Genomic DNA, 14,113 nt, shown 5'->3' with positions numbered 1-14,113 from the left:
AGTGGGTAGAGCCACTCTCTCTCCTATTTAGCCAATCCCCATTGTGGTGCAGCCTTGTGAGACTTTTACCTTTGTGGCACAGTATATTGAGTTTGAAATCTGTATTTAAGTACTTCCCCTTAACTGCTCACTGCTTCCTGTATGAAAGGGAAGACCTAATATAAAATGCCAATTTATAAACTATAGTAAATCAGCACAATGATGGGGGGATAACATAGATGAGATTGAGTACTAGTGGCACCTTAGAGACTAACCAATGAGATTGCAGCTCTACTTTCTTTATTACATGTTCATAATCTCATAGATTTTATGGCCGGAAAGGACCATTATAGCCATCTAATCTGATCTGCTGTCTAACACAGGTCAGAGAATTTCACCCAGTAATTCCATAGCTTCTGGCTGAGCTAGATCATATATTGTAGCAAGACATCCAAACTTGAGTTAAGTTTTTTGGCATAGTGTGACATCATTTCAAGTCTCTCATTTGTCTTACAACATTTGTATAGTGAAACGGTTCTCAACCTATTTATCATTGTGGGGTGTTACCTGGGCCATCGGTTGAGAACCACAGCGCCCCCCCCAATTGTCCCTGACAGATCCCTATGCCCAGCACCCTAGTCCCCGCCCAGAGACCCCCAGAGTGGGGCCAGGAGCGGATCCCACTGTGGGGCTGGGCAGCAGGACAGCCCTGGACCCCGCGGCATGGTAAGGCAGGGCAGCCCCGGACCCGGCCACATGGGGCAGGGCAGCCCTGGTGGACCCAGACCCTGCTGCGCTGGCGGGGCAGCCTGGCATCCTGGACCCTGCCACGCAGGCCTGGCAGCCTTTAACACACAGTTGGGCTGCAGCTGTGTGCTAATTGGGCTGCATGCAGCCCGTGGGTTGAGAACCACTGGTATAGTGAGACTAGCATTGCTACCATTAGCAGAGATGACTTAAAGACATATCACAATATTTTTCTTGTTTTCTCTATTGCAGCCAATACATGTATAATCCTGTCTCAGCTTGTCTAGATCAGTTGCCATTATGGAAAACGGTGTTGGAGGGGTGTGTGCTAAGCAGTACTACGGCTTGTTCCAGAGGCTGATATTTTATACACTTCTTTATCACAGTGTTTAAAATGAGAGGGGATTGTTACTTTGCTCCATGATAGTTAAATTGATGTTTTTCAAAAGGGTTATTTTCTATGCTGTGAAACCATAGAAGATAAATGTGCACTCACACTGACTGTATTATTGCCTTTCTGCTGCAATCAGGCTTCCATGACAGAAGATACGGTAAAGAAAAAAAAAAAAAAAAAGGAAAATTAAGTTATGCAGGAGATGGAACTAAACTGAATACTGCATCATAAACCCATTTCCCCCCCACCATAAAAACCCAGTGGCTCCAACACATGGGGAAGTTCTAATCCTCATCTGAGTTGTGTATAATGGACTGAACTGGACCAATAAAACTAAACAGCCCCTTAAATTTGGGAAATTTGCATTTACATCCAAATCTGAATGCTGTGGCTTGAGACCATTTCTGTAGGATACTGTCTAGGGTTGCCAACCTTCCAGGATTGTCCTGGAGTCTCCAGGAATTAAAGGTTAATCTTTAATTAAAGATTATATCTTGTAATGAACCCTCGCAGAATACATCCAACCAAAAGTGGTGACTGTAATACTGTCTCCTCTTAAATGCATATGACGACAGGTTAGCGTTATGTGTTTATTCCCATCAGGGCCAGCCGTAGACCTAATGGTGCCACAGGAGGGGAGCAACTTTGGCACCTCCCTTCCATTTGTTAAACATTTGAATACCTTATTTTTCACTGCATTTGTAGCCCATTTCAGGACCGATGCATGGTTTGCATGCTTCTGCATCTGTTCTTTGCTCTGTTCATGTGTAGGAACACATGTTCCAATAAATCCCTTCCTCCGCTCACCGTTGCAGCCCCTTTCTATAGAATTCTTGAAAATGCTGTATATAGAGGCTCATGGGCAGGGCCAGCCCTAGACCAAATAGTGCCCCCCAAGCCTGGCATCCCAGGTTGTCTGCCCTTAAATCCGGCTCTGCTGCCCGCCCCCTCCACAAACACTCCTATAGAATCATGACCCTTTTAAAGGGAAATTTATTAAAGCATAACTGGAGTTTTGCCATATGTTTTGATCATCTCCACTCCATTCGTGCTGGGTACACAGAGCGCTAGCCAAAGGCCCACTGAAGACAATGACAGTCATTCCATTGACTTCAGTCAGCACTGGATTGGACCCATACAGCACAAATATTTTCAGAATTCCAGGAGATTTTGTGGCAGTTTCCATTTAATTTCAGTTATCTGGCAACAGTATCAGGCGGTGGTATGAAATATTTAGAGGATAATGTTTGCAGTCTCTAAAGGTAGGATTTAAATAAGAAAGGTGTTTAAATTTTTATTATTACTATTTTAAAAGAAACAAACTGCCCTAAAACATGGTTAATTTTTGTGGACTCTGACTTTAACATAAGTAGGAGCATAAGGCACTAAGCATTCGAAATTGACATTTTAATGCACAACAGTAGAAAACTTAAGAAATTTGATTTAGATTGATTTGAAGCCGTAAAAAATTGACCTTGTAAACATTTCCATAGGAGGTAGAACACATACATTTGACTATTTGTCAAACAAGAGAAAGTAAACAGTGACTCTGCAATCCTAATAAATAACAAGCATCACAGGCATTAAATAAACAATTTTTATACAAAAAGGGTTTACGTGAAAGACTGAAACAGTGTATTTAATAAATTAAAAATGGGAAAAATCATCTCTTCACAGCCAAGTCACGTCTGCAAGAATCGTTGGTTCTTTCTGCTCAGCCTGAAGTTATGACTTCAGAACGGCATTGATGCTGACAATTTCTGAGCAACTCATGGGCAGGGCACAATCTGACTACAGCTTGTTTTCTGTGTGGGTGTTAATATCTTCATGCTGGGTTCCTTAAGACCAGTTTTTAATACTTTTTCATCCCAGTCATTGATGGGCTTTGACAACTAACAAAACCACCAGAGGCTAGAACTGGAAAATAAGTGTAAAAAAATAAAATGCCTCTCCTAATTCAGGTGTCTCCAGCAGCCGCTCCCATGAAGACCGTGGTGATTGGTGGTAAAGATGGCACCATCTCTCTGTTGGGCTGCCCATGGGAGTCCAGCGTTTCCTGAGAGGGATACTGGTTAGATGTTCCGTACATGCACTGGGAGGAGGATGCAGCTATTGCAGTTTGCATATTAGAAGCTGTGAAAAGAAAGGTAACTATCACTGCACGTTGTCTGTTCGATTCTCTCTATCTTAATCTACAGTTTACTTTAATTAGGTACAGGCCTGTATTCAGACATGCCATCTTCCTAAACACAGGTAATGGGGAGGGCAGGAGGGCTGAAATCTGAACCCATTCTGGATGCAGATATGAATTTCCCAAATGGCTCCTCTTTTTCTAAAGGGATAATCTAAAATCCCAGATCTGAAGGAACATCTCTGAATTTTTAGGATGTTACAAATCCAGCTGAACTTCACAGCAGGAGGCCATCTCTAACACAAGGCGTGCAAAATGAAGCAGGTTTGCTATTCCTCCTCCTCCCCCATCAAGCATCAGTCATTCCAGTACTGATTCTTAAGGCTTGTCTACACTTACAGCCTTGCACCAGTGCAGCTACGTTGCTGTAACGCTTAGTGAAGACGCTAACTGTACCAATGGGAAAGGTTCTCTTGTCAGGGTAGGTACTCCACCTCCCTGAAAGGTGGTAGCTAAGTTAACCGGAGAAGTCTTCCCGTCAACATAGTGTGTCTACACCAGGAGTTTGGCACCAATGGGAAAGGTTCTCCTGTCAGGGTAGGTACTCCACCTCCCTGAAAGGTGGTAGCTAAGTTAACCGGAGAAGTCTTCCCGTCAACATAGTGTGTCTACACCAGGAATTTGGTCAATACAACTGCAACGTGGCAAAGTCACACCCCTGAGCAACGTAGTTATACCAACATATGTTAATAGTGTTGACCAAACCTCAGACTGCACCACTGCCTCTAGGTGTAAAAAATCAAGCCTTCCACCTGGCAAATATCATCCCAGGACACAAAAGGCTCTTGATGAGGACAATCCCTAGAGTGTTTTTTTGCTGCTGAAGTTTCTCTTAAAGAAGCCAGCAAGCCAGCCAGCCAGCCAGCAGTGGCTATTTGGAAGTCTCCAGAAGAACCATAGTTAAACACTGTTTGGGGATTTCTTTATGACTGGCACAGGTGAATACAGCTCTTTAAGACGTTATTGCAAGGAAAAGAACAAGGGCACAGTTAAGTGGCAGGATGAGTGGGCAGCTGTCCATTCGTAGATTTGGGGAATCATTTTTAGTCTGACTGTCTTGCCCAAATTGTTGCTCACACTTATTAGCATGATTGTTCTCACAATCAGGAGACTGTATGTGCCAATAGCAGATTAAATGTTTTCAGATTTGCCAACAGGGATACCTGACTAGCATGTGCAGCCACAGAATTAGTGTACAGTTCCACAAAATTTTTTGCATATTTCAAAAGTGTGGCCCTTTTAGTCAAAACTAGTTTAACTAGAAGACAGGTGCAAATCTCTTGGAGAAAGTGGGCAAGGAGGAGCCAGAAAGAGAGCTGGGGCGATCATATTCAACCACATGTGGAGGATAGCCCTGAGCACTTCAACATTGCTAAGTCTTGAAAATTGCTAACCATTAACCGTTAAAAAAAGGGAACATCACCAATAGCAAGTTATCAAGACTCAGGCTTCAGTGGTTTGGAAACTCCAAGAAAAGGCATGATCTAGTAGAGTGCAAGTGAGATGTGATTCAGGCTGAGCTGAAAACAAATGCCCTGTTCTGTGAGCATTTTTGAGATTCTGAAAAAAATTCCCATCCTGAATCATGACAAAAAATCAAAATTACAGAAATTTTCCAAGAACTGGCAGAAATATTTTACAGTTTGGGTGAATGAAAACATTTCATCGTGATAACGTCAAAATATTTTGTCTGAATGTCAGTCTTCCCCCGCCCACCTTTAAAACCTTTTTTAAAGTCTAAATAACCAACATTTCTAAATGAAAAGTTATTTCGACTCAGAAACCTCAAACTTTTGTTTCAAATGTCAAAACTGGATATTTTGGCAATTTAAAAACTCTCCCCCCCCCCAGTGTTTGTGTTATTGTCATGTGAATTCATAAATTCATAGATTCCAAGGCCAGAAGGGACTACTATGATAATTTAATCTGACCTCCTGTACAACGCAGGCCATAGAACTTCCCCACAATAATTCCCAATGCACAGTTTTCAGAAAAACATCCAATCTTGATTTAAACATTGTCGGTGAGAATCCATCACAACCCTGGGTAAATTGTTCCAGTGGTTAATGACTCTCAGCATTAAAAATTTACACTTTATTTCCAGTCTGAATTTGTCTAGATTCAACTTCCAGCTGTTGAATTGTGTTATATTTATCTTTCTCTACTAGATTGAAGAGTCCATTATTAAGTATTTATTCCCCATGTAGATACTTATAGATTGTAATCAAGTCACTCCTTAACCTTCTCTTTTTGAGTTGGGAGATTCATTGAAGCTTGAACAGTTTCAGTTTCTCCCAGCTGGCATTTTTGGACCAAAAAAAGTTTTGTTGAAAAATTCCTGACTAGCTCTACACATGATCTGTCTAAAATAGAAGACATTATTCTTGCCTCTTTTGCCTGTTTATTGCACAAGATAAGCAGAAAAGTGGGGAAAAGAAATCAAATAGCTGAGGTCTAGAAGCAAATGCATATTATGTATATAGAGCCTAATTATGCTGTGATTTACATCTTCCTTGCAGTTCTTCTGACCCCATTAATAATATTGAATCAAAATAAGGGTCTAGTATAATGCAGCTGACTTCCATGGAGTTAAAGGGGGATGAACTAGTCCTTTATTCTTAATATTTACCTTTCCAACCACCTTGGGATCACACAGTTCTCACTCTGGTAAAACTCACTGACATCGGTGAATATTTTGCCTTAAGTAAGGACTACAAGATTTGGCAAAGGTGTTTAGACTACACTGTATTAAGGTGTTACCAGGTTCATAGTGCTTGCTTGATCATCCGAGGTACTTACTTATGGGGGTCCGACAGACTATTGAAGATGAGGAATCTGTATAGTATGAGCCTGCCTGTTTTCTTCCATTGTCATCTAAGATGTTGAGTGGGTCATGAATGTCATTGTATGGCGGCAGTGGTCGAATGCTGCTTACACTACTGATTACAGAAACATGCTGATCCACCATTGAGCCAAGTCTGTGGGATTCTGGGTAGTTTATGTTGTTTCCATAGTATCCTATTGACAGGAGAAAAAACAAAAAAGTAAAATAAAATAACTACATAAAAAAGAAAGGTTTCAGAGTAACAGCCGTGTTAGTCTGTATTCGCAAAAAGAAAAGGAGTACTTGTGGCACCTTAGAGACTAACCAATTTATTTGAACATGAGCTTTCGTGAGCTACAGCTCACTTCATCGGATGCATACCGTGGAAACTGCAGCAGACTTTATATACACACAGAGAATATGAAACAATACCTCCTTCCACCCCACTGTCCTGCTGGTAATAGCTTATCTAAAGTGATCATCAAGTTGGGCCATTTCCAGCACAAATCCAGGTTTTCTCACCCTCCACCCCCCCACACACACAAATTCACTCTCCTGCTGGTAATAGCCCATCCAAAGTGACAACTCTCTACACAATCACAGGGCCTAATAACATCAGCCACACTATCAGAGGCTCGTTCACCTGCACATCCACCAATGTGATATATGCCATCATGTGCCAGCAATGCCCCTCTGCCATTTACATTGGTCAAACTGGACAGTCTCTACGTAAAAGAATAAATGGACACAAATCAGATGTCAAGAATTATAACATTCATAAACCAGTCGGAGAACACTTCAATCTCTCTGGTCACGCAATCACAGACATGAAGGTCGCTATCTTAAAACAAAAAAACTTCAAATCCAGACTCCAGCGAGAAACTGCTGAATTGGAATTCATTTGCAAATTGGATACTATTAATTTAGGCTTAAATAGAGACTGGGAGTGGCTAAGTCATTATGCAAGGTAGCCTATTTCCCCTTGTTTTTTCCTACCCCCCCCCCCCCAGACGTTCTGGTTTAACTTGGATTTAAACTTGGAGAGTGGTCAGTTTGGATGAGCTATTGCCAGCAGGAGAGTGAGTTTGTGTGTGTGTGTGTCCCTGGAAAAAAAAAGGGGGGGGGGTGAGAAAGCCTGGATTTGTGCTGGACATGGCACACCTTGATTACCATGCACATTGTAGGGAGAGTGGTCACTTTGGATGAGCTATTACCAGCAGGAGAGTGAGTTTGTGTGTGTGTGTGTGTCCCTGGAAAAAAAAAAGGGGGGGGGGTGAGAAAGCCTGGATTTGTGCTGGACATGGCACACCTTGATTACCATGCACATTGTAGGGAGAGTGGTCACTTTGGATGAGCTATTACCAGCAGGAGAGTGAGTTTGTGTGTGTATGGGGGTGGGGGGGTGAGAAAACCTGAATTTGTGCTGGAAATGGCGCACATTGTAGGGAGAGTGGTCACTTTGGATGAGCTATTACCAGTAGGATAGTGAGTTTGTGTGTGTGTTTTTTGGAGGGGGGTGAGGGGGTGAGAGAACCTGGATTTGTGCAGGAAATGGCCCAATTTGATTATCATGCACATTGTGTAGAGAGTTGTCACTTTGGATGGGCTATTACCAGCAGGAGAGTGAGTTTGTGGGGGGGGGGGTGGAGGGTGAGAAAACCCGGATTTGTGCTGGAAATGGCCCAACTTGATGATCACTTTAGATAAGCTATTATCAGCAGGACAGTGGGGTGGGAGGAGGTATTGTTTCATATTCTCTGTGTGTATATAAAGTCTGCTGCAGTTTCCACGGTATGCATCTGATGAAGTGAGCTGTAGCTCACGAAAGCTCATGCTCAAATAAATTGGTTAGTCTCTAAGATGCCACAAGTCCTCCTTTTCTTTTTATAAAAAAGAAAGGTTGCTCTAGTGGCTTAACTGCATGACTGGGAGTCAGAAGATCTGGGTTCTACAGCCATCTCTGTTAGTGCCTAGCAGCGCGACCATGGGAAATCCATTACCCCTCTGTGCCTCTGTTTCCCCATCTGTCAAATGGAGGTAATAATACTTCCCAGGGGCGCTGTGAGATTTCAGTTAATTAATGCTAGTAAAGTGCTTTGAGAACTGCTGACAGATCATGCTCTTGAAGAGCAAAAATGATTATCATCAGAGATGGGTCAAAACCAAACGCTTGCAGCTGAACCCACTGAATTTTAGGTAGTCTAGGATTAGCATCTCTAAGTTGAAATTCATTGTTCCAGGTCAGCTTCAAAACCAGAAGGGGCCAATTTTCTGGGTTCCTGTCATGCTGGAGAGAAAACCTAACTAGAACAGCCACTCTTACAAGAATTTGGTACAGTGGAATGCAAAGCAAAACACTAACTTTTATATGGCCTTCAATTCAAACTTCAAACCCTAGCTCAAATATCTGGATCTAGTTCCAAACACGACTTCTTCATTTTCTATTTATCCTTGTTGTGTTCTCTTGAATATGTATAGGAAAAACTAAACAAGGATTATTTATAGAACTAATATAAATTAGCTACAAGTCACTGGTTGTAGTGATTATGCTACAATAAATCCATTATGTAAAATCCACTTCTTTTAAGTTTTCCCTAACTAGCTACAGTATGTAGTTCTTAGTGAATTCCTTGGCACACAGCTTATTAAACACTAAGGCATTATCTATGTGCAATGAAGAGGGAAGAGAATCTAAAAACTTGCCCAAGATTTTGGCACAGAGTGAATCTTTCAATGTAAAGTCAGAGTCAAACCTATCTCAGCCACAATCAAGTAGTCAGAGGAGCATCTACTCAGCTTCATATCCCTAATTCAATTCTGTGCTTTTGAAAATTTGACCCATAATAGTAAACAGATTTTGAAATGGATGGCCAAGAAAAAAATACAAGAGAAGAAAATTCTAATTATAATGGTATTGCATATGTGCTGTGCCTTTCATCCTGAAGGACCCGAAAGCACTTCATAAACTGATCTACAAGTCACAGTCCCAATAGGAATCATTTCACCGACCACATCTCTGGGGTGGGACATGGCCACTGTTTTAAGTTCACAGCAATCCACACTAGGACCAAAATCCTGAATTGCAACCAAGCTGTGCTTTAAGCCACTTTTGTTTTGCTACCCTCGCCTGGGGGCAAGTTGGCCATGGGACTTGTCCTGGTATTAAGAAGAGCAACTTGAGGGTTGCTCCATTTGATACCAGCTGCCGAAGGGACTCTTCCAGCAATGGAGATTGCTGAAGCACAGAGACATGGGCCTTTTACTCCCTTTATGCTCGACAGGCCAACTCTGCTAGAGGGAGGTTAGCACAGGAGCTGCTAAGGCACTCTGTGCCACCCGGGTATCCCCCAGGGCCGTAGGAATAGGGAAATCAATCCTCAAGTAGCTAGTTACACTGGCTTTACAGTTGCTTTGTGTCATCAAAGCAGTGGCAACCAGCCAGGGTGCACAGGAGGATTGAAGTTGTGGACAGGAATTGAAGAACACCTTATGTGCAAAAGACAAAGAGCAAGTATTCCCTCTGGGTATGAATAGATAATCCGAGAGAAAAGAAGATGATTATAAAGATTAATACCATTGGAAGCATTAGGGGGATATGTTGCTCCTGGACAGGCAGCAGACACTGAATTGCCCAGGAAATTGAAGCTCCCAGTGTTCAAAAACTGCATATTGTGTGTGTCCTGTGTAGTCGAGGAGGGACCGTAGTTGGAGGGAGACCTGGGATTGTATGGAGACACAGCACAACTGCTACTGAAGTAGTCTCTGGAGAACTGCTGCTCACTCAAGGCTGCGAATCGACTGTGCTCTGCCCTGTGGTGATAAACTCCTGAAGGGGTAGGGGTCTGGGGCCTGAACATGGCCTGGTAATTGGAATTGCTTCCATAATAGCTCTGATTGGTTTGTGACAAAGTCTGGTAAAGGGGCTCTGAATAGGAAGAGCAGTGTGAATGTGTGGATAACACTGGGCCTACACTTGGCGGTCTCCCAGCCATTGGGCCCTGGTTGATAACACTTCCTCGATTGGCCATGGCTGGGGAAATGGGTGGAGTCATCAGATGACCAGTGCTTTGAGAGAGCTCCAGCTGACCTGCAAGAAACAAACATTAGTGTTTGGTAGAGTTCATGCTGTGATATTCTCAGATGCTGACTAGAGTGGGTTTTTCTAAAACTGTAAATATAATACAGTGGTGAGTGTGTAGAGGATCTGTGGGCCCTCAGTTCAATCTCTGGTGTGCTGGCCAACATGGCAGCCACCACATTCAATGGAGGAGGGGGGCACCTCTGGTATTCAAACTGCAGTGGACCTCAAATGTTTGAAGCAATGATGCTTCTATCCACTGCTCAAAGGAAGTTCCTCCTGAGCATCTGAGGTCCACAGTAGTTCAAATCTACAGATGTGCTTCCACTTAATGTGACAGCCACCCTCTACTGGCTAACATACCAGGACTGAACTGGGGAACTCTAGAGCTAAAAGCATGAGCAGCTCCAGCTCCAGGGCAAATGCTCTGCAGCTAGTGACTGTAACAACTCATATCCTCTTTGAATTGGCTTAGGGGGGACCCATAACACAATCACCAGTTGATTACATAAAGTTTACACACTGTTATTCCCCCTTTAGTAACTATAGACTAAAAGAGCAATTATATCAGTAAAGAGAAGATACTGATGCATAGAATCACAGAAACGGAGGGCTGGAAGGGCCCTTGAGAGGTCATCTAACCCAGCACCCAGAGCTGAAGCAGGACCAAGTGTACAAGACAATCCCTCACAGGCGTGTGTCTAACCTGCTTTTAAAAACCTCCAATAAAAATCTCCACAACCTCCCTTGGAAGCCTATTCCAACGTTTACCTATCCTTATAGTTAGAAAGTTTTTCCTAATATCTAATCTAAATGTCCCTTGCTGCAGGCAGATTGAGCCAATTACTTTTTATCTTTCCTTCAGTGGACATGGAAAACAATTGATCCCTGTCCTCTTTATAACAGCCCTTCACAATTTTGAAGACTGTTCTCAGGTCAATCCTCAGTTTACTTTTTTTTCAAGACTAAAACATGCCTGTCTTTTTTAACCTTTCCTCAAAATTCAGGTTTTCTAAACCTTTTATCATTTTGTAGCTTTCCTCTGGATTCTCACCAATTTGTCCACCTCTTTCCTGAAGTGTGGTGCTCAGAACTGGACACATTACTCCAGCTGAGGCCTCACCAGTACAGAATAGAGCAGAGCAATTACCTCCTGTGTCTTATATATGACACGCCAGTCAATACAGAGTTGACTCATATTCAGTTTGTGATCCATTATAACCCTAGATAATTTAGAGCTATTAGAGTTATTCCCCGTTTTGAAGTTGTGTGATTGATATTTTTTCTTTCTGTGTGAAGTACTTTGCACTTGTCTTTACGAATTTCACATTAATGAAGTCAGACCAATTCGTAATCCTGTCTTCCAAAATGCTAGCAACCCCTCCCTGCTAGCTGTAATTCACAAATTTTATAAGCGTACTATCCACTTCATTGTCCAAGTCATTAATGAAAATATTGAATAGCACTGGATCCAGGAAAGACCCTTGCAGGACCCCACTTGATAAGTCCTCTGAGTCTGACAGTAAACCACTGATAACTACTCTTTGAGCAAAAGTGCTGACTCTGTGGGTGCTCTGGGGCTCAAGCACATGCGGGAAAAAATAGTGGATGCTCAGCACCAACCAGCCATTGTGGTTCTGTGGCCCTAGGGCTGGCCATCAATCAGCTGTTCGGTGGGCCCCAGGGCTGGCTGTCAATCGGGGAGGGGCTGGTGGGAGGCACTTGTGGGAGAGGGTCAAGATGAGCGAACTGTGGGCAGGGGGACATCGGGGGAGGGGGTGGAGTGGGGGAGGGAAGAGGCGGAGCGAGGGCGGCACCTCAGGGGAAGAGGCCCAGCAGGACCAGGTCCTTGGGGGAAAATAGGGGTGGAGCACCCAGCGGGAAAAACAAAAGTCAGCACCTGTGTCTTTGAGTATGGTCTTTCAACCAGCTCATAGTAATTTCATATAGACCACATGCGGTTATGAGAATGTCACATGGAATGTGTCAAAAGCCTTACTAAAATCAAGATATATAATGGCTACAGATTTCCTCTTATCTAATAACCCTGTCAAAGCAAATAACCCTGTCAAAGAAGGAAATTAGGTTGGTTTGCCATGATTTGTTCTTGACAAATCCATGTTGGCTATTCCTTATTACCTATTATTTTCTATATGCTTAAAAACCGATTAATACCTGTTAGCTGCATGTTTTCACTGTCCCCAGTGGAGAAGGGGTTCAAACCAGAATATAAACTGCTGTGCTGGTTGGCTGACAATGACACATACGTTTGCTCTGCAAGGCACTCATTTTTGACTGAAGTGTCACTAGGAAGGGTAGCAGCTTTGTTGCGGTTTGCGAGGAAGCAAGAGCTTGGTGATGCGGTAAAGGCAGCTTTACTTGCATCTGGAAAAGTATAAGAAAATTCTTTTCAGAGTAGCAGCCGTGTTAGTCTGTATCCGCAAAAAGAACAGGAGGACTTGTGGCACCTTAGAGACTAACCATTTATCTGAGCATAAGCTTTCATCGGATGCATTCTTGATTGTGGTTGTATGCATATATAGCATGTAAACTCACTGTCCGTATACATCAGCATGTGAACCGGCTGATGAGAATACAAGGGGCCTGTTAGTGATTCATTAACATTGTTTGATCACTTATTTTAAAACAAAAATCCTACAAAGCCTCCAAATTTGACTTAGTCAACATATGCAACTTTATTAGTGTCACTCTAGTCTTCCCCTTCCCTGCTCAAACGCCTTCCATTGTGTTCTATGTCCATAGACCTACATCATAACAGAAGAACTGCTCATAAATGAAGCAATACCGGTAATCATTTGGGTCAAATGTATCCCTCTGGAAATGTCATTAAAGTAAGTGGAAACACTCCAGCCATGAAGTCAATTGAGTTACACCAGGAATGAATTAGGCTTATAACATTTAATCCTTAATCATATGAAGGGTGGAGGAGGGGAGCTCAAAAGCCCATAAAACTCATACATTTTACAGTGTTGCCTGGCAAAACGTACTTGTTCTTTTCAGTACTTCTCAAGTTCATTGCTCACCCTGGGTGAAAACCTGGCGCCAGTGAAGTCAATGGGAGTTTTGCCATTGTCTTCAATGAAGCCAGGATTTCACTTCAGGTCCTCAAGTCCCACCTGAGTCCCCAAGTTGAATGCAAATTTTTCATAGCACAAAACTCTGTAAAGCTGAATAATAATAATAATAATAATTAATAATAAAAGGCCAATTTCCCCCTCAGATTAAATCAATGGGAACTGCTTGTATTAAAGAGCAGAATTTGACCATTAAGAAACGAAAAGCTGAAGACTGATTTCATTTAGACTGGTGTAAATCCAAAGCAACTCCATTGAGCCCAGGTCTCTGGATTTATATGGTGTAAATGAGACTTGAATTTGGTCCAAATACAATTTCTTGAGCTTTAACTGAGCTTTATTCACCTCACAGCAAAGTGCCTGGAGTATGATAAAAGTGTCAAGGTTAAAGTAGAATGATAGCTGGAAATGCTTAAAATGCTCTTTTAAAATTCCTGTTGTGCCTTTGCTCATATTAATACTTCACCAAGGATACATTTACACTGGAATAAAAGACCTACAACATGGCCGCAGCTGGCGTGGGTCAGCTGACTCAGGCTTGTGTGGCTCGGGCTGTGGAGCTAAAAATTGCTGAATAGATATTTTAGGCTTGGGCTGGAGCCTGGGTTCTGGCACCCTCCCCCTTTGCGGGGTCCTAGAGTTTGGGCTCCAGTCTGAGCCCAAACGTCTACATAGCAATTTTCCAGCGCTACAGTCGGAGCCCTGCAAGCCAAAGTCAGCTGACCCGGGCCAGCTGTGGGTGTTTAATTGCTGTGTACATGTACCCTAAAGGTGAAATACGGCTCCAGTCCTGTAAAGACCTTAA

At 42.7% G+C, this 14,113-nt stretch overlaps 1 protein-coding gene across 1 annotated transcript in view; it reads right to left on the bottom strand.

Annotated features, from left to right (window-relative positions):
• Nucleotides 1-3,077: 3,077 nt before the first annotated feature.
• Nucleotides 3,078-14,113, bottom strand: part of RFX6 (regulatory factor X6) — a 52,979-nt gene continuing 41,943 nt past the window's right edge. The window contains exons 16-19 of the mRNA XM_077811718.1: nucleotides 12,389-12,598; nucleotides 9,710-10,222; nucleotides 6,111-6,329; nucleotides 3,078-3,271 (exon numbers count right to left, since the gene is read on the bottom strand). Coding sequence (XP_077667844.1) covers nucleotides 3,078-3,271; nucleotides 6,111-6,329; nucleotides 9,710-10,222; nucleotides 12,389-12,598 — 1,136 coding nt within the window. The remainder of the gene's footprint in view (nucleotides 3,272-6,110; nucleotides 6,330-9,709; nucleotides 10,223-12,388; nucleotides 12,599-14,113) is intronic.

This window comes from Eretmochelys imbricata, chromosome 3 (assembly GCF_965152235.1).
Source record: "Eretmochelys imbricata isolate rEreImb1 chromosome 3, rEreImb1.hap1, whole genome shotgun sequence".
In the NCBI taxonomy this organism is placed as follows: Eukaryota; Metazoa; Chordata; order Testudines; family Cheloniidae; genus Eretmochelys; species Eretmochelys imbricata.
Note: the sequence above shows the minus strand (reverse complement) of the source record. Positions and strands in the feature narration are given on the sequence as shown.